Here is a 24,520-nt window from a genome sequence, read left to right as displayed (position 1 = left end):
GTTTTCGAATTCAACTTTCACATGCTATGCGGAACGAGCGCAGATGCAGTGCAGTGTTATTACTATTAATGCTGTGGCAGCTACTAGTACACTGGGAGAAATAATCCAAACTAATATTTGAAAAAAAACAGGAAGCAGAGCCTTTCAATCATCACATCTTGAAACTTATTTGCAAACCAAACTGGTAGATCTTGTTCTAATTCCACTCATAATATAACTTTTCTCTCAGTGTATTGTTAAGCCAATGCTACAGTACCTTGTGACGTAATAAGACCTGAAAGAGACAGCTGCAGATATTAAGAGCTAAGGCCAGAAAGAGATAAGGCCCAAAGCCGCAGCGAACGGTGATTGATTCCATTATGAGGAGGGAATGCCGCGAAATGGTTTGCATTATTTTGCATTCGAAACGAATTTCGAACGATCTGCTTGCGAGTGAGTAGGCATTTGGTCAATGAATAGGCTTTTGGCCATAGCAAAGTGCAGTCTTGACCAACTACTGTTGCCCAGCCATTTAATTGCCAAACGAAGCGAGCCAGGCACTCGAACGACCGAACGGGCGAACGAGCGGACCACGCGGCGTATGCGCAATAATTCATGAGGCGTTTAAATAATTTTTGTTTTTATTTACTGCTCTGGTGTGTGTGTGTGTGAGTGCGTATCTGAGTGGTTGTGACTAATGCGTTGGCAGATGGTTCGGGTTCGAGTTCGTTTTGGGCCAACGCGGTTCATTAATTGAACTGTAACCGTAATTTGGTTGTGTTATTGTTACCATTATGTCATTGCGGTCAGTCCGGCGAGTGAAAGAGGCAGAGAGGGAGAGAAAAGTGGGCATTTTGGCCACTAAATATAAAAATAAACAATGCACACCGGCATTTTAGTTGCTAAATCGATAATGGATCATGATCAATTTGTTAAGTAATCAGTAATATATTGTGGGACAGCAGATTGAGGCATTAAAAACAAATTGATATTTTCGGGGGCTAAATTATGGATAATTTGAGTGTTTAAAATTAGTATGAAACATAAAATAAATTTAATATTTCTTCTAGAAGAATCTCAGGTATTAGGCAGAATTAATATACCCTCTGTAGCTCACTTTGGCCCACCAACTGCTGTGATAAGCCCGTATTAATTTCTGTTACATTTTTTCCATATTTTGCAAGAAAAGAGACAAAAAGGTCTGACAAAAAAAAAAATCTTAATAAATAAACCTGTTAAGCACGATTATCGAGCACCCGCCAAGCCAGCATGCCCCAAACGCAATCCAAAGTCAGCGAAGCAAAGTCAAACCAAAGACAAAAGCCAATCGCAAAGACAAACGATTGCAGAATGCTGTCAAAGGAAAATGACAAAGTCAAACGGAAAAAGCTCTCCAGCCGGAGAGCCAAAAGAGAGGCTCTCAGCTCGGCTTCGCCGAAGCGGCAAGAAACCCGTTTTTCTCAAGCCCCAGCCGCAGACGGACCAAAATTAGCGAGCGCCAAAGCTTTCAACGACAAAAAAAGATACAAATCAAAGGCAAAACCCAAAAGGCAAAAGGCAAAATACAAAAGACAAAAGCAAAGCCAGCCGAATTCCCATTTTTATGCCAACCCCGGGTTGGCCAATACGATCTGCAATTTCAGTCTGCAAGCGGTCAGCCAGGTGAACGGCAGCCAGCACAGCTGGGCACTGAGTAAGTGGGCGTGGCAGGCGGCAGTATCAGCTACCGATCGAGTGCATATATATTTTTTATATATATATATTTGTATCCGAAGACGTCGACGGGTCTTGTTGTGCGTGTGATGTGTTGAAGAGTGTGCGTGTTTGGGAAAAATTATATAAAAAATAGTGGAAAATATTAAGAGAAAATGCAAAAATAATGCGAAAATAGTGTTTCAAAAAATGAGATATTTAAGATATATAAGAAATCCCTTAAAGGAATGGCTTTTCCTTTAATTTAAAAACAAATAACCGCAAAGGCTGTTACAAAATCAGCCAAACAACAATAAAAATTTCCACAATTACACCAACACAACAACAAACCAACAACACAGACACAAAGAAAACTGCAACATGAACACCAATACAAGTGCAAGGGAAAAACATAAATGATTTTCCTTTGTACAAAGTATGTGCGATTTTTCTTGCGTTTCTTGCGTTGCTTTTGTGTGTGTGTGTTTGTTTTGTGAGTGTGACTAAAATTTTTATTGTTATTGTTCATCATCTAAGAGGACCCATTAAATAAAATTCAAATAAAAAGCATCTGGAAATTTTCAAATCAGAGATAATCTGCCCTAGCAGATAATAAAACTAATGCGAACACATTAAACCTTAATTGTGGATTATAAAATCAACAAATTTCGACCATCAATAAAAGGTAAGTAAGTTGGATGATTAGTTTAGGGAGGGGGGTCTTGGGGATTTATGTTCATGGCAGACACCTCCGAGTGGGGTGTATAGCACCTCTGTTTTTTGGCTTTTTGCTTTTTACCAACCATTAACGGCCAACTCTCATGGCCAAAAGAGCGTTTTGCAAACACAAAAATGATCTCAGGCGTTGCTAATTATTTCTCCGAGACTTGTACATTGTTAGGTACCCCCTGCCCCATCCGCCATCCGCCTCCGCAGACACGCCCCCTGGGCTATCCGCCCCCCCTTATTTTTGCAGTTACAGTTTATATCGGTGTCTGTGTGGAGAGATGTTCAAATTGTTTGCGCATCTTCAGCCAACACCAACAGCAGCAGCAACCACGAATATGGCCAACATAACTAAGCCAAGATTTTACTTTCATCATCAGCAACACAACAACAACAGCAAAAGCAACAAAAACAAAAACAACAACAACCAACAAGAGGCAAAGCAACATCAGCAACAGCAGCCACAAGCAACAAATGAAATTTTGAAATTTTACTTTCATCCATCTCTCTGACTGAAATGTTTTATTCGGCGCTTTTCACTCTCGATTTCTTTGCCATCTTCTTTGTAATATCTTCTTCTTTTTCTACTGCAACATTTGAAGTTTTCCACAATTAAGCCAAAGTGTTAACAATAATATTTTTGGCTAATTGTCCCAGAGCGCCAGAAGTTGAATAATCACTTCTTTTTTACGAGCTTCTCTCAAGTGCCTGGGAACTGAACTCCCAGGGTGTTGGGGTCATCAAGTTGGCCAACTAGATGAAGAGTTTTAGCCATATTTTGAAGCCAGTATATAAGCCAAAGTAAATGCAAAGACAAAATACAAATTGATTTTGATTTGTGTGTGGCCAAAAAGGAAATTCAGTTTTCACTTGCTGCCAATCAAAGCGCTGGAAATGCCGTGAAAAGTTGGTAATGGGTGCCATGTTGGCCAAGATTTGGGTTAAATATAGGAAAATATAAAGCAATATAAAGGAGAAAAGTGACAAATATATTATTGATATTATTTCTTGCTTATAAATATTTACAAGGCTTCCGAGAATTGAGACTAACGTTAAAGCCAAACAATTTATGGCCGTTAGTCATTCGACAAAAAATATAAAAAAGTGTTAAACAAGTTATGCTTCGGTGCTCCTAATTAAGTCTTCAAGAACTGGCTTCCCCTTCCTGTGAACTACATACCTGCGTCAGACAATTAATAATTCATAAAGCCAGAAGTTAAAACGATTAGGGTTTAGGGCAACTATAGGCCATAAAACTAATTGAGCCATAAAGACTAAAGGCATCTCTGTGCCAGCAGGTATCAGGGAAATTCTTTGAATCTCCAATGCACCAATAAACCAAAAACTAATAATCAACGACCTTGAAGAGATCTCATAACCACTTATAAAGATGCTAATTTCTTGTGACGACCAGCAACCTGTCTGGGCCAGATGGCAACTGGCCAGGAGAGTGAAATGATGGTCCAACTTCTGCTTCTATCGGGCAACCGGATCGGGCCAACTTGGATCATAAATTTTGGATCGCAAAACCCGTTGCTGACGTCGAAGAAATTTATACGCAAAATGTAAACGAAAACGAGAGTTTGCTGTTGGCCATGATGCATCTCCCAGGCCAATAAAATTATAAAACTCTGTCTTAATTGCTCATTGTGGAGGAGGGAGACACGAACATGGCTCGACCTTCGTAAGATTCTAGGGGCCTTTTGTTGTTTCGGATCGTCAACGTCAAGTGGAAAAATTTGCACAGCTTCAAGGAAACCCCAAAGACAGCCGGTGGCCCATAAAAATGTATATTATATGCAAATTCTCCAATTAAATTAATATCAAATAAATTTTTGGAGGCCCTCGACAAATTGAAACGAATTTCCTAAAAACCTGATCTCAATTTTATTGTTCTCTCTTGTTTTTAATTTCCGTTTTTTGTGTTTGTTTTTTAACTGCAGTCGGATATGACTGAATATTCATCAATTCAGTTAATTCGAGAAACAAAAGTGGCAACATCTTGCCGGTATTTGTCATCGTGCTTAGCCTTGAATTTGAACTTGGCCAAGACAATAAGGCCTGCCTGCCTCTCGGCTCGTCTCGTCTCGCATCGATTGGATCATTTATTGTCTCAGCTCTTGGCTATCTCCGTGGGCCGTAAAGATTAGATGGCCAAAATTAATAAATTAATATTTCATTTATGAACAATGTGCTGCATCAAATGGGCGACTTTAAACAAAAAAGGCTGAAAATCAGAAAAGCAGAGCCATAAATTAACTCGGCACAGGGCAGGCAATTTATCACCAATATCCGAAGACAGTCGATGGGCGGGATGACCTTTACTTTTGGCCAAGAAAATGTGAAAAACTGAGAAGCAAATAAGCAGTAGTTGATGGATGGAAGGTCTTGGAACGAATGTGTGGGTTTTTACATGCTAATAACTTGAGAATATATTACACTTTTGGAAGATCAACTCGAAGTATAGGTTCTACAATAGAGTGTTTCTACCTTTTATTAAAAAATTGGAAAAATATTTATGACAGCCAAGAACCCTTTGACATTTCATCAGAATTGTTATCTCAGCCAAAGCCAAACAATTATCATATTTTGTCAGATGTTTATCGCCGCACTCGGCCCACTCGCTCAGCCAAAATGTCAAAAAGTGCAAAGCAGCTAAAACACAAACAGAAAAACACTCAACAGAGACGACAGCGAGACATCAAATCCAATCAAATCTCCACTTAAAATGCACGACACACTTTTTGGTTAAACAACAAAAAGTTGAAAAAATTGAAAAAAAATACAAATTCAGGCTCAAAACAGGGTGTGAACGTCTAAATCTTTGAACTCATGGCCCATAGGGGCCACTAAAATTGCGCATAAATGGTGCGGAGGAGGAGCCATCAAGTATACGCCCCGTGTGTGTTTGTTTGCTGGCCAAGAAAACCATCCGAAACAATGCACAATAAAAATACCTATTCAATTTTTTTTTTTATTTCTGGATAAACAAATTGCATTTTATTTTGCCTATCGACTGCCAAATTACATTGCTCCAATGATCTTTTCCGCGGCAAGGGTATAAAATCGAAAAAAAACGCATTTTGGAAATGAAAGTTCGCTTTTCAATTTGTTATAGTTATGCATTGTGTTTATTATGTAGCCAAAGTATTTATTTATTTATTTGCGGCACTCGACAGCTACCGAGTACCGAGCTATGGAGCTACCCTTTCAATTTCGCTCTCCTTACGTAAGTTAGCCCGGCCAAAAGTGACATTGAAGGCTGAGGCTGCCGGAGCCAAAAAGCCAAAGCCAAAGCTAATTATGCAATTACCAGACCCCCGAGACGGAAATCGAAAAGTGAAGCTGATTAAGTCGTATACAATAAAGTTTACTCAGATTGCATTAGTTAATTGAGCGTTTATGGCTGAAAGAGAGTGCCATTTAATAGGAGTACTTAGATATGAGACCTTTATTTTTGGTATCATTTTTAAAGGCAGTCCCCTTTACCTCTAAAATTTCACTTATTTTCTTTTACCAAAATCGAGGAAAACTTTAAGAACACTTTCTACAGACAATTTTGGGAGTGAGTGTTCGATTCCCCTAGAAATACATCCCAATATAAGTAGTTAGTTTCCAGTCTTGGCCACTTGAATGACAAGCACGGAAAGTAACGTTAATCCCAGAACGTGCCGGGCATTATAATTCGATCATAAGTCCAGAACCTTAATTCAAAAGCCCCGAAAGAGGAAGAAAGCCAAAGACAGGTCTTTGAAGCGTTCAACGACTCTGCTAGAACATAAATCTTTCACAAAGACGTGGGCAATAGAGACTTAAGTTTCAATATTTACATAATATTTCATACTTTATATGGTCTTTTCAGTTGGCCAGAGGAGTTTAAGCCAAAAACCAGAGACCTGAAGCCGTCAAGATGAAAAGAGCCAAAGGCTGGCTGTTAATGACAGCAACAGGTGAGTGGGTTTGGACTGACCCGAAGGACACTCATCCGAAGCACTTAATCTTGTTACTCGAACCGGACCGTGACATAACACGGCCATCCTGGCCAAAAGATGTTATGCAATTTCAGTGAAATTTTTAATTAATTTTAATTTTTGTTTCCATGACACGATCGCAGTGCTGCTGCTGAGCCTGCTGGCCACCACAGATGCCGCCCTGCCCTTCAAGAAGGTATCCATTGCCAAGACACCCGCCTCCACGAGCAGCACCAGCAGCACCACAACCACCACAGAGGCAGCCGCCGGCGAGGAGGAGCCGGAGGAGGAGCAGCCAGTGCCCAGCGGGGAAGGTGCCGACAGTCAAAGTGTCAAGGTAGGGGAACCGATGTCCGATGTCCCTTTTAAGTGAAGTTTCATGTAAATCCATTTATTTTAATAGTCGGACAATGGCACACTGTCGAAGAACTCCAAGCTGACGGGCATTCCACAAATCGATTACATCTGGGATCCCAATCTGCCCAGGGAACTGAGGGGGTAAGCATGTTAAAAAAAATAATAATAAGTATGGTAAAGACATTCAAGAGTCTCTCCTTTAGGTACAACCTTTCAACGTATCCCTTTTTGGCCACTGTCCCGCCCATGGATGAGATTCACTTCGAGTGCGAGGGTCTGCACGACGGCTTCTATGCCTCCATCGAGTACAAATGCCAGGTGAGTTAGCCGGCATGACCTTGTCTGGCCAAAATAGCCACATAACCCAAGAGCCAAGCCCCAAACCCCAAACCCCAAACGTAGTTGCATGTCCAGTAATTTCTCTTTTGTCGACTGTCTCTACTGTCGACGTGACGCCAAAAAATAAACTTGTTTGTGGGTCGATCTTGACCTCAAAAGCGGGCACAGAGAAGCGCTAAACGATGGCTGTTAGCCGGATTAGTTATGGCCAAATGTGATTAACAAATATTGGACTTGTTGCAGATCTACCACCACTGTGTCTACGGCATCAGGCACGATTTTCTGTGCGCCAATTTCACGGCCTTTGACCAGCGCACCTTCATCTGCCACTTTGCCTCCGATGTGGACTGCGAGGGATCCCAGAAGTACTGGAACAGGTGAGTCTCCTGGAAGAAGGTACTCTTTGATTTCTTTAATCTTTCAATAATAATTACCTGCTCCAGGAACGATGAGCTGTACATGGCCACCACCACCACCTCCACGAGTACCACCACAACGCCACCGCCTCCCACGGAAGCCTCTGCCCCCCGCCGGCGACCTCAGAGACCTCAGCGGCCACTGAGGCGGCCCTACAAGCGGAGGCCCATCGACGATTACTACTACGAGGAGGACCAGTACGAGGACGACTACTACGAGGAGCGACCTGTCCGAAGGCCAAAGCCCAGACCCCACCAGCGCAAGCACAAGGTGGAGGTGGACTACGACGATGAGTACGATGAGAAGCGGGCGGAGGCGGAGAAGCCACTGCGAAGGAACAGGAATCGCTACCGGGACGAGGAGGAGGCCCCGGAGGACGACTACGATGAACGGCCCAGCAAGAGGCAGAGGGGCAAGACCACTGCGGGACCATCGGGCCGTAAAGTCTCGCCCCGAAAGCCGGGACGGGTAGAGGAGCGACGCAGCTTCAATGAGGATCGCCCGCTGGGCAGAAGGCGCATCGAGAAGCAACGCACCACGCCCTCATCAGCCTTGGACGACCTGGACGAGTACGAGAAGCCCTACGGTGGAGCGGATCAGGAGGAGGCCGCCGAAGAGCAAACCCCGCAAAAGGTCAAGACCACTCCAAAGCCCCTGGCGGAGTTCATCACTCCCAAGGCAGCAGCAGCCTCCGTATACGCTCGTCCTCGTGCTCCTCCCAGGATCGCCCGTCCAGTGCCCATCAACGAGAAGAAGAAGTACTCCTATCCAGTGCAGAAGAACACGGCCACCACTCAGGCCCCTTCAGAGGAGGAGGAATACGCTGATGAGCAGGTGGATGACTACGAACAGCCACCGCCGAGGAACACACCCAAAAGACGCACTCCGGCTCCACGAGTCGAGCAGAAGCCTACGAGGAATACTCTCCGCAAACCGGTGACGGAGAAGAAGCCCCTGGAGGAGGATTACTACGAGCCAGCAGAGCAGCCAGAGCCCGTGAGGCCACGAAAGCGTCCCTTGGCCCCCCGATCTCGAGCACCGGCTCGGGACGTGGACTTCGAGGATGTGGATTACGAGGAAAGCCCGGCACCGCCTTCCAGCACAGCCGCGCCAGCAAGGAATCAGAGATTGAGGGCCAAGACCACCACACGGAAGCCCACAGTGCCGCCACGGCCGCGGCAGCCCATCGTGGAGGAGGAAGAGGAACTGGAACACGCGGAGGAACCGGCGGAAGAGGAGACGCCAGCTCCCAGGACGAGAGCCAACTCCCTGAACGGCCGAGGCAAGGCGCAGCGTCCGTCGTCGGTACGTGTGGTCAAGCGACCCTTCCTGCCCTCCAGAGGCGGAAGTCCCTATCTGCCCCGTGGCCTTCAGCCCGTGGGCGTGGCATTAAAATCACTCCCCACCACCGATAGCACGCCCATTGACATGGGCTCCACCATTTCGGGAGTGCGTCTCCTGGAGCATGGCGCCCCCTTGCTAAGAGGCGATCCGGATAGCGAGGAGGAGGTGGATCCACCACCATCCCCCAGTCCTCCAAGGACTACGCTACCACCGCGCAGTGCTCTGCCGGCCACGCCGAAACGGGCGGAGCCACAGCGTCCGAAACTGAATCTCGATGAGCTCTATGAGAACGACTACGACGTGACATTGAACGATGCTCTCGATCCCACGCTGAAGCCACTGTCGCCCCAGCATCCGCATCCCCATTCGCTTCCACATCAGCATCAGCTTCCATACCACCAGCAGCAGCAGCAACAGCAGCAGCAGCAGCCACAATCGCAGCAACAACGGCAATACGCCAGTGCATATAATCCATTTGGCTATCAGCCAGCGTATCAATCACCAACATCCGCTTCAGCATCAGCATCTGCATCCGCACCTGCATCTGCATCACAGCCAGCTGGCTATCATAGTGATTCCTATTTCTCATCGACAGATATACGCCGGCGGGCTGTTGTCCCGGCGCAAGCCGCGCGTCCACATCGACTCGAATACGCTTCTACCGGAGGAGCAGCCGGCGGATCATCCGGCGGAGGAGTGAGCCGGAGTTACCAGCCAGTGGGCCGGGTTGCCCAGCATTTCTACGACGACTTTGCGTACTGAAAAGTTTGCGTATTCTTAGGTAAGTGTTCCTTATAATCTATTTAAGTTTAAAGGTTAATAGTTTCTTTTTTTTCAGTTTCTTCAGCTGTAAATAAGTTTCCCCCAACATAGAGGAGAGTTCCAATTGGTGCACGACTCCAACTTCTTAAACAAAATCTGTCTCTACCTTAGTTTAGCCGCAAAATGAAATACCTACTCTTAATTCAAAAAACAAGGTTCAGGACCTAACCAAAACGCTATAATATAAGCGATCTAAAAACAATAATCATCCCTGAGAGAGAGATATAATATTTGAACCTCAACTACATCGCTTATAATGCTGTTGCGTTGAATAGATGATTCGTCCGGAACCCCTCTAATTATATATACGTTGTATAATACTCAATTGTCGTGATAGTAGCAGCTTGCGAATGAATTTTTCTGCTAGCTCCTTTCTAGTAGTTGATAAACCTAACATCCTGCTCATCCTTCTCCGCTAAATTGGAAATCAAAATGCAGAACACACATCCAACAGTACAGTACGGAACAGTTAACAACAACAGCCGGACAGCCGTACAGTGTTTAATGTACATTTAGTGAGAACGAAATACCTAAAAATTTAATTTAAAATTGCAATTTTTATAAGAATTGTCCGTAATATTTAAGCTTTGTCGGAGATCGCGTCCGTTGTGGAGAGCCAGGATCCAAGACTTAAGTCGGAGTGCATAACAATCAAAATAAAAACTCAAATAAATATAAAACTTAAATTATGTTTCTCCTATTGCTCCAATCTACTACTTTCTTTGCAGGCACACCTTCAGGTTTTCCGTTTCCTCTTCCAAGTGATCTAGTTTTTTCATAAGAATGATCTAGAAACGAAAAAATAACACACATATTATAATAAATGATTAAAAAGCTAAGCAATTAGATTTAAAGATCTGTCCACCTTAGCTGCAGAAACAATTTCGGTTGCTACTCTGAGAGGCATGTGCTCTACGGACTGGACCAGTGTCATAGCTGGTATTCTGGCTATATCTTCGATGGTTCTGAAGCCGGCGGCATACAATTGCTTGGCACGGTTCTAAAATATATTGAAAATTAAATAATAAATAGTAGCATCTATTAAAAAGTATCTACTCACAATTTTAACAGCGGGCAGTTCCAGCAATGGCTCCAGTTCGTATGTGCCGCATCGGTCCATTTTGTGAAGAATGCGCTCAAACAAGGGCTTGTAGCACCAGAACTCATCCATCTCCTCGCAGAGCCGGACAATTGCACTGGAGGCAGCTATTGATTGGCTGATCAGGTGCTGCAAGGTTCCGCGCTCCACGTTGTATTTGTTGGCCACAGTGGGCAGCGGAATCAGCTCCAAGACATCCTCCAGAATAAGCACCTTGTAGAGGCGATTAAGTTGTACGGATAGAGGGCCCTGCACCGATTGCGTTTTCAGGAGCCTGGCTGCATGAGCTTCGGTGAATCCCAGCTGCTTGAAGAGAGCCTGCGACTCCACCGGAAGAGATGTATAGGCCCGAAAGAGTATGCTGGCATTGGCAGGAAACAGTTCGTCTCCCTTTTCATTGGAATTGAAGCACACGACGAGGTACAGTAGGTGGGAGTAGTTGGTCAGGATGAGCTGCTGCTGGGCCTGCTTCAGCTCCTTGTGTATGGCCTGGGCCTTCTTGTAGTCGATGCCCGCCTTGAAGGCAGCTCTTCCAATACTGGTTAACTTGAAACGCGTAGACTGGCCGATGAGGAGGCGTCGCTCTCCAGCAGGACGGTTGCTCTGATTCGCATCCTGGGTTGTTATGATCTCCGAGCAATCGATCTTTGACTTGGAGTCGGGTTCGCTTAACTGAAGCACCTTCTTCTTGAACATCTCACGCAGAATAAGGAGCACTACTTTGTCCACGGCCACATTCAAGGTATCAGCCTGCACGGAGAGCAGAGTACTGTCCACCAAACGGTTCAGATCCCGACGACATTCCGCCAGGTTCAGACCAATCACACTGAGAATTAATGACTGAACAAATGGGGGTATTATTAGTAAATGTGCTGACAAACTCCATTGCATTATTATCTAATATTTTAAAGCTCATCTGAATTTGCAATTCCCTCAAAAAAATTGCAATATAATCTTATTTTCCAAAAAAAAACTGCAAGCATTGGCAAATGTATCAATTACACTTGGAATCAGCATAATTATTTGATTTGACTCAGATACCTGCTTCCGTAAAACAAATTTAACAAGTATGCTACCCTCGAGCTGTATATAAGCCGAAATATTTGACTTTTTAACTTCAGTTCTCATTACTTTCTCGTGCCTGCAACATCTTTAAAAAAAGTAATCTTTAAAAGTATATTTTTCTGTGATGTAGAAAGAAAATAAAAGTATTTAAAATTATAGTGCCTGTGATTATAGTTCTGTGATATAGTAAGCTGGTATATAGTTTACTTTGCATTTGTGGTAAGTAATAAAAGATAAAATATGTAGTATTTAGTTTTTTCGGTAAGTATAGAATATAAGTAATGTATGTGATCCGAGATGATTCCTTTCACGAACAGGTAAGTAAACAAACCAAAGGCAATAAAACATTGAAAACCAAACCACTGCTTTTTCTTTCAACAACTCTCGTCTAAGAATTCTGTGAAAAGTTAGTCTTCTTTCAAGCATTACCTGTAATCCCACTGCCTCTTGCTGATCCATTGAGCTCAGAGCCTTGTCCATTGGCGAAAAAAGCATCTGACCGACTTGTAAGTTATCCCTGCTCTGGGCAATTAGAATACTTTCACCCGCCTCGCCCAATCCTGCGCGTCCAGCTCGTCCCACCATTTGCTTGTACTTGCACAGCGTCATGAACTCCTGGCCGACATAGGGAGCTCTAATTATGACCCGCTTAGCGGGAAGGTTTACCCCTGCAGCCAGGGTTGAAGTGCAGCAGATTACAGTCACCACTCCGAAGCGATAGGCAGTTTCTATGTACTTCCGTTCATCGGTGGTCAACCCGGAATGATGGTAGGCAATGCCATATGGTAGAGTTTTGGCAAGCACCGGGCTGAGAATGCCACACATCTTGTCGAGGGCGTCCATTAGATCCACTTTCTCGCTCCGACGATGTTCGAAGAACTTTTGTTTCGGCACTATGCGGCTAAGTAGAAGTGCCACATTTTCGCAGTTTTTCCTGCTGGGGCAGAAAACCAGGCAACAGTTTTCCGGAGCACATTCGCTAACCAAGCCGGCCAAATGGTCGGGATCCGCGCGTTTCACAGCTTCACTATACTGTAGGAAAGAGTATAAGTCCCTAATTCCAGCTATTATTCACAGAAAACATACTTTAAAGTCAACGGTTCGACTGGGCACAAAGATCTCCTCCAGCGTGTGACCTTCCGAATGGATTTCTAACAAATCAGGGCCACATTTTATATACTCCTTCAGTTCCACGGGACGAAAGCCCCTTGTGTAGACATCGGCATTCAGAAAGGAAGATATTTCGCTTAGATTTCCAATCGTGGCACTCATACCCACAATTTGTATGTTGGCTAAAAAAATACACCAAATAATTACAAGTGAAAAAGTTGAAATATTTTGAGAAATTACCATTCAAAAACATTACTTTGGTGAGAAAAGCCTCCAAGGTTGCTCCCCTTCCCCGTTCTCCAATTAAATGCAGTTCATCCACAACTACCAGGCCAATTTCGTGGGGTCTTTCCACATCGATCAAGCTATCCATTAAAACTGCACCCTTTTCTATGGAAGCTATGAAGAGACTGCGCCTCTTGCGACGTGGTTGAGGCGGACATTTTCCCTTGCCCGCGGTGTATTCCTCCACAAGGAAGTCCAGGTCGATAGCAAAGGGTGACATGGCACTAACCTTTTCTTGAACAATAGAAACATATGGCAGAATGAACAGAACGTTCCGTTCGCGACATAGAAGTTCGCGTAGCATAAGAATCTCGGCCACCAGGGTCTTCCCACCGCTCGTAGGTAGAGCATATATCAGGTTTTTCCGCTGCTTTATGGCAGGTAGGTTCAGGCATTCGTCCTGCCATTCTAAAAGGAATAAAAATTAACAAAGAATGGTAGTTCACTTTTTAACTTACCATATAGACTCTTGATGCCCTTGTGCTCCAAAATCATCTTCTTAACTTTCTCTGGAAGTCCGTAGAAGTCACCTTTGCTGGGAAATGTGTCCTTTGTTTGGTTGGATGCGGTTTTCTTCTCAAAGTCTGCAAAGGCTTGAGATTCCCAGATGGAAGGGTCCAAAATAGATCTATTCCTCAGTGCCTCACAAGTCTCGTATTGAGTTCCATGGACTATACCCTCCAAAATCGACTTGGACATAATCGACTCGTCAATGGGCCGCGCTGGAATCTTCTCCGGTGTCTTGGGAACTTTGAAAGCCACTGCATCTAAGAAAATCTGGGTATTTTGTACGAGGGGCTCACTGAAATCCTCTGCGCCATGGAAAATATCCTCCATTTCTGTTATGCTCAGATCGTTTAGGTTGATCTTCTTGAACAGCGAGTCCGGATCTCCCTCTGCCAGGTCGATTGGATGGTTGCCGCCTGTGTCAGCGGCCTCTTTATGATCTTGGGTGGGCAGTAGCTTCTCCGTGGCCGGGAACGAGGTGTCGCCGAAGAGTCCATCGTCTGATCCGCTCTGGTGCAGCTTGCTGGCGCTGCTTGTCTGGGCCTGGGTGCCAAAGAGCTCCGTATTTCGCCCGCTAAGCAAGTCTTCCAACTTGGCATTGGAAAAAATGCTGTCGTCGTCACTATCCGGCCAAAAGAGGTTTTCGCTGCACTGCCGCTTTGCATGGCTTTGACTTTCCGGGTGTTCGGTCAGCTCTAAACATCTTTTATTGCAATTTGGGGCATTGTTTTGATTTTGCTGATTCGACATCCGTGAAACTTGGCGCTCAACAGTGTGACCGTTGCAGCGAAGTTTACAACGGGATAAATTAAATACCAGCGATCGAAAGCGGCTTAACCACGACCTGTTGAACTTTTCTAGACCTATTTATATAAATTGATAAGGGGAAAAAGAAATTCTGAACTTGGGCTAAGCTTAAACTATGTCTATATCAATAACCTGATTTATTTAGAATACTATCTTTTCTGAACTGATTCTGGTCACACCGCCCTATCACCTGTTATTGCGCGTCCTTTTTGGTATTTGATTTCACCAGCTTACATCTGAGACGTAAACAAACTTTTGTTCTGGCAAAAGAACGCCTCAAACGCTTGCCAAGATGAGCAGCTGGTATTTGGAGCATGTTACGACCCGGGACAAGATTATCCTCCACAAGGGGGATAATGTTATGGGCCGCCATTCCCGCTGCAGGATTGTGATGAAGGCGAGCTACGAGTACGTTTCCCGGGAGCACGTCAACATGATTGTCGACGGCGACAAAGTAGTGGTTAAATCAATGGTAGGTTCATCTCAATCTAAAGAATAAACACCACCTTTTAAAGTCTGTCTCTGTGTCCACCAGAACGCTCTGAACGGAGTCTTTATCAACCAAGGACGTTTAAGTAACAAGATTAAGTGCCTTGAGGTACTCGAGGGCTCCGTCATCAGCTTGGGAGTGGAGGGACCAGCCATTGATGTGCCTGCTAACCACGCCATGTTCATCCTACGAAAAATAGCCCCAGTTGAAGAAGCCGTCGTACTTTCTTCAGACGACGACGACACTAATCCGCTGCCACCTTTGAAAACGCCCCTTGGTGCCAAGGATCCCATAGAGTTTAATCTGGAGAAGCAGCTCAATGGCAGCGAAAATATTCCAGATAAGATTAAGAAGGATGTCCAGGCTCCCTGCGCCAACCTGCACCTCCCCAAACTGCCCGAAGTGAAGCAGGAACTGATGAAACAAACCTCCGAAGAAATTACTAACATCTTCGGCGAACCGAATGAGGCCATACTGGGAGGCGTTTTAAACATTAATCCCTATATTTATAATACTCTTAGCGCTCAAAGTGGCGCTAGTATGAGCACCGCCAAGAAAATGCACGATGGCGACTCAATAGAACTAGACTCGGTGGAGGAAAATGGTGAAATGCTTCCGCCGGCAGTGCCAGCCCAAAAAAATAAAGCGAACGAGGAATTCGACGAACGGTTCGAATTTTCCCAGGCTGTGCTCCAAGAAATTAAGGATGAGATGGACTTCTGCGATGGAGAGGAAGACTTTCTGGAGACAAATGGATTAGACTACGGTGATCCTGAATCTCCTTCGTCCCAGTTGGGTGAAGGCGAGATCATCTTGAGTGATGATGAAGATTACGACGTATCCAGTTGGTCTGATAAATTGCATAGCCAGAAACCTGCCGATGACTTCCCCATGTCGCAGGCATACCCCATGATGGGGGATGCTGGATCGGACAACGAATCCGAGATGCAAGTGAAAATTCCGCCTAAGCCACTGTGCATCGATACCAGCTCCTCTGAAGACGAGGACCCCAGTGGCAGTCTTCGCGAAGGTAGATATACTTTAACATTTGCTTTTTCTCCATTCATTGTTTCTATACTTCCACAGCGGACAGTACATCATTTATCCGGCAATGCTACGTTCGTCTTCAACCTGTTGCTCAGCCAGAAATCAGCTCTACGGTCGAAGAACCACAACTATTCTCACGGCGCAACAAGAAAGCGTCTAAGACTGAAGAGAGGAGCCATGAACGTCTCTTTCAACGACGCCCTGCTTTAAAAGAAGCAAATAATAAATCCAATGATAGTGACATTGAAATAATCTTAGATAGTGGAGACTTATTGGAGAAAGAACCACTTATTCCTGACCAACCATCCTCTCCTAAGGTTGGCGTGGCAAAAGATTCAGAAAAGCCGAAAACTCGTAGTCGTTCCAAATCAGTGGCTTGTCGCGAGGACTTGGATGCGGACACTCCCACCACGTCCAAGAAATTCGTGGCGGAAAAACTGCCAATTCCTAATCTTGAGGCTGAGAAAAGTTCGGAGAAGTCTAAAATGCGTACTCGAACCAAATCGGTGGCTTGTAGGGAGGACTTGAATGCAGAAACTCTCACTACGTCCAAGAAACTCGTGACAGAACGACCATCCATTAGTAGTATTGAGGCTGAAAACAGTTCGGATAAGTCGAACATTCGGAAACGAACAAAATCAGTGGCTTGTCGCGAGGACTTGGAGGCAGAAACTCCTACCACATCCAAGAAGTCGAGTGTCCTGGGAGCCCTACACAAGCCAGTGGAGAAAAGCATGCGTCTTCGTAACCGTTCCAAATCTTGTTATGTTGAGGAACCAATCGAACTGGACATCCCAGAAGAGGAATTGAAACCTGTGGAAATAACAGAGTCGAAGGCGTCTTCGTCCACGAAAACATGTTCCATAAAACAGCGACGAAAAAGTATCTGTGACCAAGAGAACGATAAACAAAAGTCAAATAGTGTGCTTGCGAAGGAGTCTAAAGAAGCTCCCAAGCCAGCGGAATCTCTAACCAAACCTAGAATAAGTCCCCGTCTTCAAAACCGAGCCAAATCATGCTACGTTGAGTTCGAAGCTTTGCCCCCCGCATCAAGTGATTCAGCGAAGAAAGAGACCAAGAAATCATCACCAGCTAAGACTGATGCATCCGCCAGAGTATCGGACTTCAAGGAGAATAGACTGAACCGCGGTCCTTCAGTAATAGATCCGCCTGCCCTGCCACAGAATCGTGGCAAGCTCAGGGGAGTTTCCGTTGAGGTGAAGGGTCAGGATAAACAGAAGCAATATGTGCTTGCGAAGCAAAAGCTTATCGATGATGCGAAACGATTGAACGACAAATGGAAGCAAAAGCCAAAGGATAAGAAAAAAGAGGACAAGGAGATAAAAGACAGACGCCGGGAGGTATTAAAGAAGCTATCCGAGAAGCCAAAGGAGCAGGAAAAGTCGAGTGGCGAGAAAAGGAAACACGCAACCACCGTGCCAACCGTGAACAACTCCAATCGTGGCGAATTCCTGACCAAGGAAGTAGAGGGTCCACCACCGAAAGTGCCTAAAAAAGACAATGCTAAGAAGGATCAGATGCCCGCACCCAAAAAACCATTGCCACCGAGGCGGTCTACGATTGAAAGCTTCTCCCAGCAGCTTCTGGCAGCCGATGATGCAACTATTAATCAGCCAAAGCGAGGCGCTCGTCCGGCGGAGCGTAGGGAAGCGGAAGCGGCTAGAAACCAGCGTACCTGCAACCGGGTGACCTTTGCCGAAATGGAACGCCAAAGACAATGGCAAGAGGACCAAAAGAAAAAGAGCAAGCGCGTCCGGTTCGATGACAACGTGAAGATTATCTACATCGAAAAGATCGTTGGAGTTTCGAAGTTCAGAGGCTCGAAAGAGTCGAATAAGCTTATCCTTAGCACCTATAAGGAGCGCAGGGAGTGGACACTTAATGGCGGGAAGGCAACCAACGACATCAGGCACCACTCCAGGACAATATTGAAATGGGGGAACCAGTGGCTTAAGCACCGGAGTGTGGATGCGGTTGCCGAGACTGATGTCCTTATTCCCATTCCCCAAGATTTTGAAAACTTCAAGCAGTACAGGAAGTGAGTATATTTAGATGGTATGGCTAGGTCGAAAGGCAGTTAACCATTACATCCCCACAGCATCATTATTCCGCTGATGAAACTAGAGCTGCTTTCCACCATCGAACGAGACTACAAGAGCTCGAATACCACTTTTGAGGTCGGCGTTGTGAGCGTCTACAGCGAGGACAACTGTTATCGCTTGATTACCAGAGGTAGTTAATACTTCTAACTACTTACTTACTTATTAATAATCAATATTTCTTTATGACTTCCAGTCAACAGCCGTCCCATCGGAAAATTTATCCTTTACACGCTGAAAAGTGGCAGCGAACTTCCCGAAACTTTTGGCAACCTGCAAGACCAAAAGTGTATTGGTGGTTGGTGTTTAAAATATTTAATAAATGAATTTATATTTAATAGTTTTTTTTTTTAGGAAACGCCTACAACATGACCTTCGATATACTGATGCAGGACATTTCGCTGGAAACCATGAACAAAATCAAGCGCATTACTGTCCGTCCCGTGATCGATAGTCTGCGCATCGAGCTGGGGGCCATGAGTGCCGTGCATCAGCTCTACCGGTCGCCGCTTTGCGGAAGGATCATGCGGCCTGCGAAGGCGGCAATGCCATTCCGGCTGCCAAAAACAGGCCAAGCATTCAACTACAAGGGCTACGACAAGTTGAATGAACATCAAGAGGATGTCATCCTTAAAACCTACCAGCGGGTTATCGACGACGCCAATCCCAGCCTGACGTTGATACAGGGTCCGCCTGGAACTGGGAAATCCGCTGTGATATCGAACATCTCGCTGCAATGCTTGTACGGTAATGCTGCCAACAAACTAGATCGAAAGATCCTGATTTGTGCCCACTCCAACACTGCGATAGACCGCATCGTGAGCACGCTCTATTCCGTCCACCGCCTGATGAGCAAAGTGCAATTCGAGCTACTGCGTTTCGGATTGTTCGAGAAAATGAGCGACAAGGCGCGTTTTTTCTCCCTGGAAGCGCGATTTCAAATCGTCAAGGATCAGAAACTCAAGCGGTTATCGCCCGAGAACTTGGCGATTCTTCAAAAGCAGTACGCGGTTCTTAAATCCGATATTATAAAGTTGAAGGAGAAGGAGAATCTCGCAACCACGTACCTTCAGCAGCAGCTCCAGCAAAAGGAGAAACAGCTACAGTTAATTAGCGAGCAGATCCATCCGGGACTGACACAACGGGAGGAGTTCGAGATCGCCAAGAGTTGCCTTAGCCGGGCCAACATAGTCTGCACCACCCTGTCCTCGTGCGTCAAGCTGGCCAACTACATAGACTTCTTTGACATCTGCATCATCGACGAGGCCACACAGTGCACAGAACCCTGGACACTCCTGCCAATGCGATTCGGCCTGCGACACCTTGTTCTGGTGGGGGACACCCAGCAGCTCCCGGCGGTGGTGCTCTCCCAGAAGGCTATTGAGTACGGACTTTCAAACTCGATGTTCGATCGGATTCAAAGGAGCCTGCAGAAACAACTCGAGAGCCCCGGGTCAAATCAGTTTATTCACACGAAACTGTTTAAGCTGAGTGTCCAGTACAGGATGCACCCGGAGATATGTCGCTGGCCGAACAAGTACTTCTACGAGGACCAACTGGTCAGTGCGCCATGCACCGAAAAAAGTGCGGCTCTCATTCCCTATAGTGTCATCAATCTGAGCTACACCAGGGACAGCAGTACCATGTCAAACAGGAGCATCAGCAATGACGAAGAGGCACGCTTTGTGGCCAAACTGATAACAGCGATGCAGAAGCTCATGCCCACCAAAAGATATTCCTACGGACTGATCTCGCCATACAGCAACCAGTGCTACGCCTTGAGCCAAGTAATGACGGAGGACATGAAGGTGACTCCCCTGACCATCGATGCGTACCAAGGTCTCGAAAAGGACGTCATCATCATTTCGTACGCAAGGACGCGCGGCTGCGGCTTCCTCTCGAACTACCAACGCCTCAATGTTGCCCTGACGAGACCGAAGCGATGCCTGGTCATATGTGGAAACTTCGATGATCTACAGGTGAGTTAAATAGCTTCCCACACAGGCAAGATACTTATGTCTTGATGTTTCTTCCAGTCTGTGGACATGTGGCGGCAGCTGCTAGACGATGCCCGCCAGCGCAACGTTTACTTCGACGTGGAACGCAAGGACGCAGATGACCTAACAGTTCTGATGGAGAAGATGGCCACCAAGAGAGCAGCGCCTCCAAGACAATAGCATTGACGAATATGACAGAATAGGAGTTGCAGAGGCTAATATAGATATAAGAAAAGTAACATAATTACAGATATGTGCCATACAATGCCAAAAGGGGCTTCCAAAGAGTTGAATTAAATACATTTTTTTTACATTCATTCATTTTCATTTATTTTTAACATCGATAGAGACTTGAAATTTGAAGTTTGTTCATCGAAATCTTTGTACACTTATTCTTAAACATCGTAGACTCGCATTTCATTCGTAAATGCCCCATACATATATGTATTTGAATAACAGGGTTTATAAGTAACCATTTATATATCATCTATATATATATTTTTTTGTTTTGTGATAGCGACGAGTTCTCTGGATGATAAATGTGTATTACCAAAGGAACGTTAAGAAATAAAGAATTGTTTTCCCATCGTTTACTTTCTACGTATTGCACTATATAGAATCGTAAGCATAGTATTTAGAAGTTCTTCCCCATCCTTTAATCAACTAAAATGCATTCTAATTATGCTAATCTCTCCGACTACTGGTCTTCTGCTTCCGCTAAATTCTCATCTATAAGTTATAGTAATAGTATTTAAATTCACTAACAACACTCACACACATTTAGTCAATTTTAAATTCATAATCTGTTTGCTTAGCCATGCGTTTGATGTCTCGCCGAAGCCACCCACTTTCATTCAGCATTAGACGTTCGGCATTAAAATTAATGGAATCACTTAACAAGTCATGGAACTGTCAACACAATCTGGTAAACTTAATCCAAAATCAAAACGGGAGGTGGAACTTAAAAAATAATAACAAAAGTCTAACTAGGGTCTAAAAACATAACAAAAATTATGCCTGTAATTATAACTAATTTTATGTGGCTGCCGAAAGTGCTGCCCGCATTCTTATAGTTACACATATAATGGTATATATAATATATATATATATAAATTTTGCATTTATATGTAGAACGTACGACTAAAGCAAACATTTTGTCCGAATCTAACTGGTAACCTGGTGATTAAAACTTAATTTAGCATGTCGCCCAGATTGTCCTTGAGCGACTGATAGATTTGGTATTGCTGATCGGGTTTTAGGTTATAGATTTGCGTCAGCAACTTAGCGGGCGAGGGAGTTCTGATGAAGCTCGAAATGTAGACATTGACAAAGGTGGCCATTAGGAACTGGCAGTCGAAACGATCCATGATGCCGCCATGTCCGGGAATCATGTCGCCAAAGTCCTAAAGATTACAATTGTTTCAATTACTGATTCAAATTCCAAAAAGACTCAAAACCCACCTTGATTTTGAATGCCCTCTTAAAGCCGGATGCAAAGAAGCCTCCAAAGGGTCCAATGATGGAGCTGAACAAGCTCAGGGAGATTGAATGCCAGATGAAAGGGTAAACGTTTAAGGTCTTGCCAATGCCAAGCTGGAAGCAAATAGGTATTAATAGGAACCTCTAAAGCATAGAAAACTTTGACATACCAGCTTGAGGTTGTACTCCTGGGGGGTGAAGAGATAGCTGGGTACACAGGACATGGTCATGCGACCCAATTCCTCCGAATACTGGATGGGGCAAATGAAGTACTGGTAGTTGCACAGCACATACGAAAATAGAATGCCAAAGAGGACGGTGGCGAAACCGCCACCTATGAAGCCCTCCCAAGTCTTCTTCGGGCTGAGCTTGATGAGGGGTGTGCGTCCAAAGAAGAAGCCGAACACATACGCCATGACATCATTGCACACAATCATCGAGACAGGTACGATGAACCAAATGAGACCCTCGAATATATTCTGGATGATGAGGTAGCTCTGGGTGACGACAATCAGCAGGGAGACGTGTGTCCAGGCGAACAGGCTGAACTGCTTGATGTAGTACTTCTTCACGAGCGAGAGCACAAACCACACAAATCCAATGATGTACAGGGCGAAGGACAAGAAGCGGTGGTAGGTCACCAGGAACTTAAGGTACTCCTGCAAAGAAAAGTAGGGTGAACATAGAAGCCCCACAAAACAGATAGATAGAACTTACCACTCGGTTGATAACCACCCCAAAGTAGTCCACCAGATTCTCCCCGTAGAAGAAGTAGTTAGAGGTGAGAAGGAAGTACCAAGAGAGACTCCGGAACCAGGGCAGTCCGTGAATCCTATACACCTGGTAGCCAATAGAGATGATCTCCTGGAAGCACTTCACCTGGACCAGCAGCGTCTGTTGGATAGTATTTATAGAATAGGTTTGTTTTTGAAGATTCAATGGCACTTACAGTGATCATCAGGGCCAGTGGTCCGCCGTAGATGATCAGAGCGAAGCCGCAGATCATAATCCATGTGAAGATGCCGCGAATGATCCAGTTCCTCCATCTGCGGAATGCAAAAAAATATTGTTTCTGTTATTTCACACATTTGTTTATTTGGAATATTTGCTAGCCAAGTGCAGCCAGCTGTGGGTGGAATATTTTTGGAGCACAGTTTCTTAAATACAAGACCAAATGGATGATATCACCACTCTCGTTACACATTCATATTTTATGAGTTTATTTTAAAAATAAATATTTTAAAACCACTTACCGATCGGGCAAATCCTTTAGAGCTGCGTCAAGTATCTCTGGTGTTTTGTCGGTTCCCTGGGGCAGGTTCTTGGCCAGCTCCTCGACGAACTTCTCCTCGGGAATCTTCTCCTCCTCGGAGTCCACCTGCAACCAGAACGAATGCACTTCATTGATAGCCCGTTCAGACTTATTGGCAATCGGGAATCGGTAGAGAGAGGAAGGGCTTTCGACCACTTTCTATTGAATGGGTGGCGTGCAAAGTCCAAGATACGTGTATGTACATACATATGGCTCTGTATGTCTATGGCTATATACCCATAATCAGTATATCAGGCGTTTATCCAAGACCCGCACACATGCAAAGCCAACACAAGGAGGTCGCACGGGGAGAGACAAATTGCGGCGGGCTTTTTTGGTGGCGTGTTTTGTTTGTTGCCAAATAGCGTGGTGATAAGACATGCTGGGGGACATGGGGGGAGAAGTGGGCGCTTATCGCCCAAGAAAAACTTAGCCGGAACCTTTGCAAAAAAAAAAATGGTATTAAGAACGGGAAACCGAGAACCACCAAGTGGGTGGGTGGTAATTTGGTGCTTCCGTAATTTTGCCGTCAACTTAATTGGATTTTCTCGAAATAATGGCACTATATTGCAACACAGCGGGGGGTATTGGGGGTGGGGGTGGTGTGGTGTGGTGTGTTATGGGGGCCTCCATGTAACATTGTTATGGTGTGTTCTGCGTATTTGTTATTGGATTTTCTCCTGTCTTCTCTCGCCTGGCTCTCCTGCGCTCTCCGGTTCTCTGTTTCGCCCACCTGCTTGTGCGTCAGAGAATAACAAAAACATACACACACAACGAAACACACCGTGCTGGTATACACACATTTGTTTCCCATGTTTCTTTTGCGCTCCAATGAATTATGCAAATGGATCGGAATTGGAATCGAAATCGGGAACCGGAGAGCAGGTCGCTCCACTTAGGAGTCATTGGCACACACTGGGTCGTGGACACTTACATGATCCGATGAGTCCGCGGCGGAGGAGTTGCGCTTACTGGCTGCCGATGGGGCCGATGCTGATGCGGATGCTGGGATACCAGCAGATTCTTCCAGTGCCTCCTCCTCCTGCTTCCTTCGTCGCACTTCGGTCATTGTTTTCGGCTTCTTTTCTAGTCGTCTCACTCGAGCTGTGGCAGGTTCCTAGTCCGTGATCTGTGTCTGGCTTTGTCCACAAACACTTTGTCCTAAACAAGTCCAAGTGTCTCCCGACTTTTCTCTATTTCTGATTGGAGCACTGCCTGTCGGGAGGAGGGGGTGTGACCAGAGCGGCAGCGCAGATAAAAATGCACTAAAAATGCGGGTTGACGCAGTGCTGGAAAACGTATTTACTTTTTTAAATCTTCAAATATGATTTATAAAAAAATTTGGAATCAAATGTATTTCTAGCACAAGATAAGTTAAAAAACAAATGAGAGGAGTGAAGGATAAATCGGTTGTTATAAACTTTGTTTTGGGATTTCCTTTAAACAATACATTTCTTTCTTATTGCCATTTAACTTTTTACTCTGTGCCAAAAATCATTCTAAGCTCAAATATATTCTATTATTTTTTGGTCTGAAACTAAAAATAACAGACAAA

The 24,520-nt window shown here is 44.9% G+C and overlaps 4 protein-coding genes across 6 annotated transcripts; 2 read left to right on the top strand and 2 right to left on the bottom strand.

The window, feature by feature from the left end:
- The first annotated feature begins 1,566 nt into the window (after window positions 1-1,566).
- On the top strand, window positions 1,567-10,333 carry LOC6493349 (nucleolar protein dao-5). Of its 3 annotated transcripts, XR_006507017.1 has the most exons (10): window positions 1,568-1,672; window positions 2,209-2,356; window positions 6,260-6,347; window positions 6,512-6,705; window positions 6,772-6,866; window positions 6,929-7,043; window positions 7,308-7,441; window positions 7,508-8,786; window positions 9,421-9,606; window positions 9,664-10,333. XR_006507017.1 is itself a non-coding variant. In XM_001957536.4 (9 exons), exons 3-8 carry the CDS (start codon window positions 6,308-6,310, stop codon window positions 9,585-9,587), a joined length of 2,658 nt encoding a protein of 885 aa, XP_001957572.1. In that variant the 5' UTR covers window positions 1,567-1,672; window positions 2,209-2,356; window positions 6,260-6,307; the 3' UTR covers window positions 9,588-9,606; window positions 9,664-10,333. The 3 variants fall into 3 exon arrangements, 2 of the variants coding, with proteins under 2 accessions (XP_001957572.1, XP_044570506.1); XM_001957536.4 differs by having other exon boundaries at window positions 1,567-1,672; window positions 7,508-9,606; XM_044714571.1 differs by having other exon boundaries at window positions 1,576-2,356; window positions 7,508-9,606.
- Window positions 10,094-14,512, bottom strand: LOC6506598 (helicase POLQ-like). The gene is made up of 7 exons (XM_001957537.4): window positions 13,665-14,512; window positions 13,162-13,614; window positions 12,898-13,103; window positions 12,241-12,843; window positions 10,708-11,586; window positions 10,513-10,647; window positions 10,094-10,435 (listed from the first exon to the last, which is right to left on the bottom strand). The coding sequence occupies exons 1-7, from the start codon at window positions 14,461-14,463 to the stop codon at window positions 10,361-10,363; spliced, it is 3,150 nt and encodes a 1,049-aa protein (XP_001957573.1). The 5' UTR covers window positions 14,464-14,512; the 3' UTR covers window positions 10,094-10,360.
- Window positions 11,848-20,491, top strand: LOC6493350 (probable helicase senataxin). Its single transcript, XM_014908857.3, has 8 exons — window positions 11,848-12,030; window positions 14,750-14,992; window positions 15,056-16,040; window positions 16,097-18,116; window positions 18,177-18,310; window positions 18,374-18,475; window positions 18,532-20,156; window positions 20,214-20,491. The coding sequence occupies exons 2-8, from the start codon at window positions 14,813-14,815 to the stop codon at window positions 20,352-20,354; spliced, it is 5,187 nt and encodes a 1,728-aa protein (XP_014764343.1). The 5' UTR covers window positions 11,848-12,030; window positions 14,750-14,812; the 3' UTR covers window positions 20,355-20,491.
- On the bottom strand, window positions 20,488-24,297 carry LOC6506597 (phosphatidate cytidylyltransferase, photoreceptor-specific). Its single transcript, XM_001957539.4, has 7 exons — window positions 23,900-24,297; window positions 22,907-23,031; window positions 22,603-22,699; window positions 22,371-22,547; window positions 21,824-22,312; window positions 21,636-21,767; window positions 20,488-21,577 (listed from the first exon to the last, which is right to left on the bottom strand). The coding sequence occupies exons 1-7, from the start codon at window positions 24,032-24,034 to the stop codon at window positions 21,365-21,367; spliced, it is 1,368 nt and encodes a 455-aa protein (XP_001957575.1). The 5' UTR covers window positions 24,035-24,297; the 3' UTR covers window positions 20,488-21,364.
- Between the last annotated feature and the right edge of the window lie 223 nt (window positions 24,298-24,520).

The sequence above is a fragment of the Drosophila ananassae genome, chromosome 2R, assembly GCF_017639315.1.
Source record: "Drosophila ananassae strain 14024-0371.13 chromosome 2R, ASM1763931v2, whole genome shotgun sequence".
Taxonomy (NCBI): Eukaryota; Metazoa; Arthropoda; class Insecta; order Diptera; family Drosophilidae; genus Drosophila; species Drosophila ananassae.
This window is presented reverse-complemented; position numbering and strand designations above follow the sequence as displayed.

Excerpts from the sequence above, each read along its gene's own strand:
- LOC6493349 (XM_001957536.4), top strand. The coding sequence starts at position 6,308 with ATGAAAAGAGCCAAAGGCTGGCTGTTAATGACAGCAACAG. Across the intron at positions 6,348-6,511 it reads GCTGTTAATGACAGCAACAG|TGCTGCTGCTGAGCCTGCTG; the intron begins GTGAGTGGGTTT and ends ACACGATCGCAG. Across the intron at positions 6,706-6,771 it reads CCGACAGTCAAAGTGTCAAG|TCGGACAATGGCACACTGTC; the intron begins GTAGGGGAACCG and ends TTATTTTAATAG.
- LOC6506598 (XM_001957537.4), bottom strand. The coding sequence starts at position 14,463 with ATGTCGAATCAGCAAAATCAAAACAATGCCCCAAATTGCAATAAAAGA. Across the intron at positions 13,615-13,664 it reads GGGCATCAAGAGTCTATATG|AATGGCAGGACGAATGCCTG; the intron begins GTAAGTTAAAAA and ends TATTCCTTTTAG. Across the intron at positions 10,436-10,512 it reads AAATTGTTTCTGCAGCTAAG|ATCATTCTTATGAAAAAACT; the intron begins GTGGACAGATCT and ends TTTCGTTTCTAG.
- LOC6493350 (XM_014908857.3), top strand. The coding sequence starts at position 14,813 with ATGAGCAGCTGGTATTTGGAGCATGTTACGACCCGGGACAAGATTATC. Across the intron at positions 16,041-16,096 it reads CAGTGGCAGTCTTCGCGAAG|CGGACAGTACATCATTTATC; the intron begins GTAGATATACTT and ends ATACTTCCACAG. Across the intron at positions 20,157-20,213 it reads GAAACTTCGATGATCTACAG|TCTGTGGACATGTGGCGGCA; the intron begins GTGAGTTAAATA and ends TGTTTCTTCCAG.
- LOC6506597 (XM_001957539.4), bottom strand. The coding sequence starts at position 24,034 with ATGACCGAAGTGCGACGAAGGAAGCAGGAGGAGGAGGCACTGGAAGAA. Across the intron at positions 22,313-22,370 it reads GGGTGGTTATCAACCGAGTG|GAGTACCTTAAGTTCCTGGT; the intron begins GTAAGTTCTATC and ends TTTTCTTTGCAG. Across the intron at positions 21,578-21,635 it reads AGAGGGCATTCAAAATCAAG|GACTTTGGCGACATGATTCC; the intron begins GTGGGTTTTGAG and ends TGTAATCTTTAG.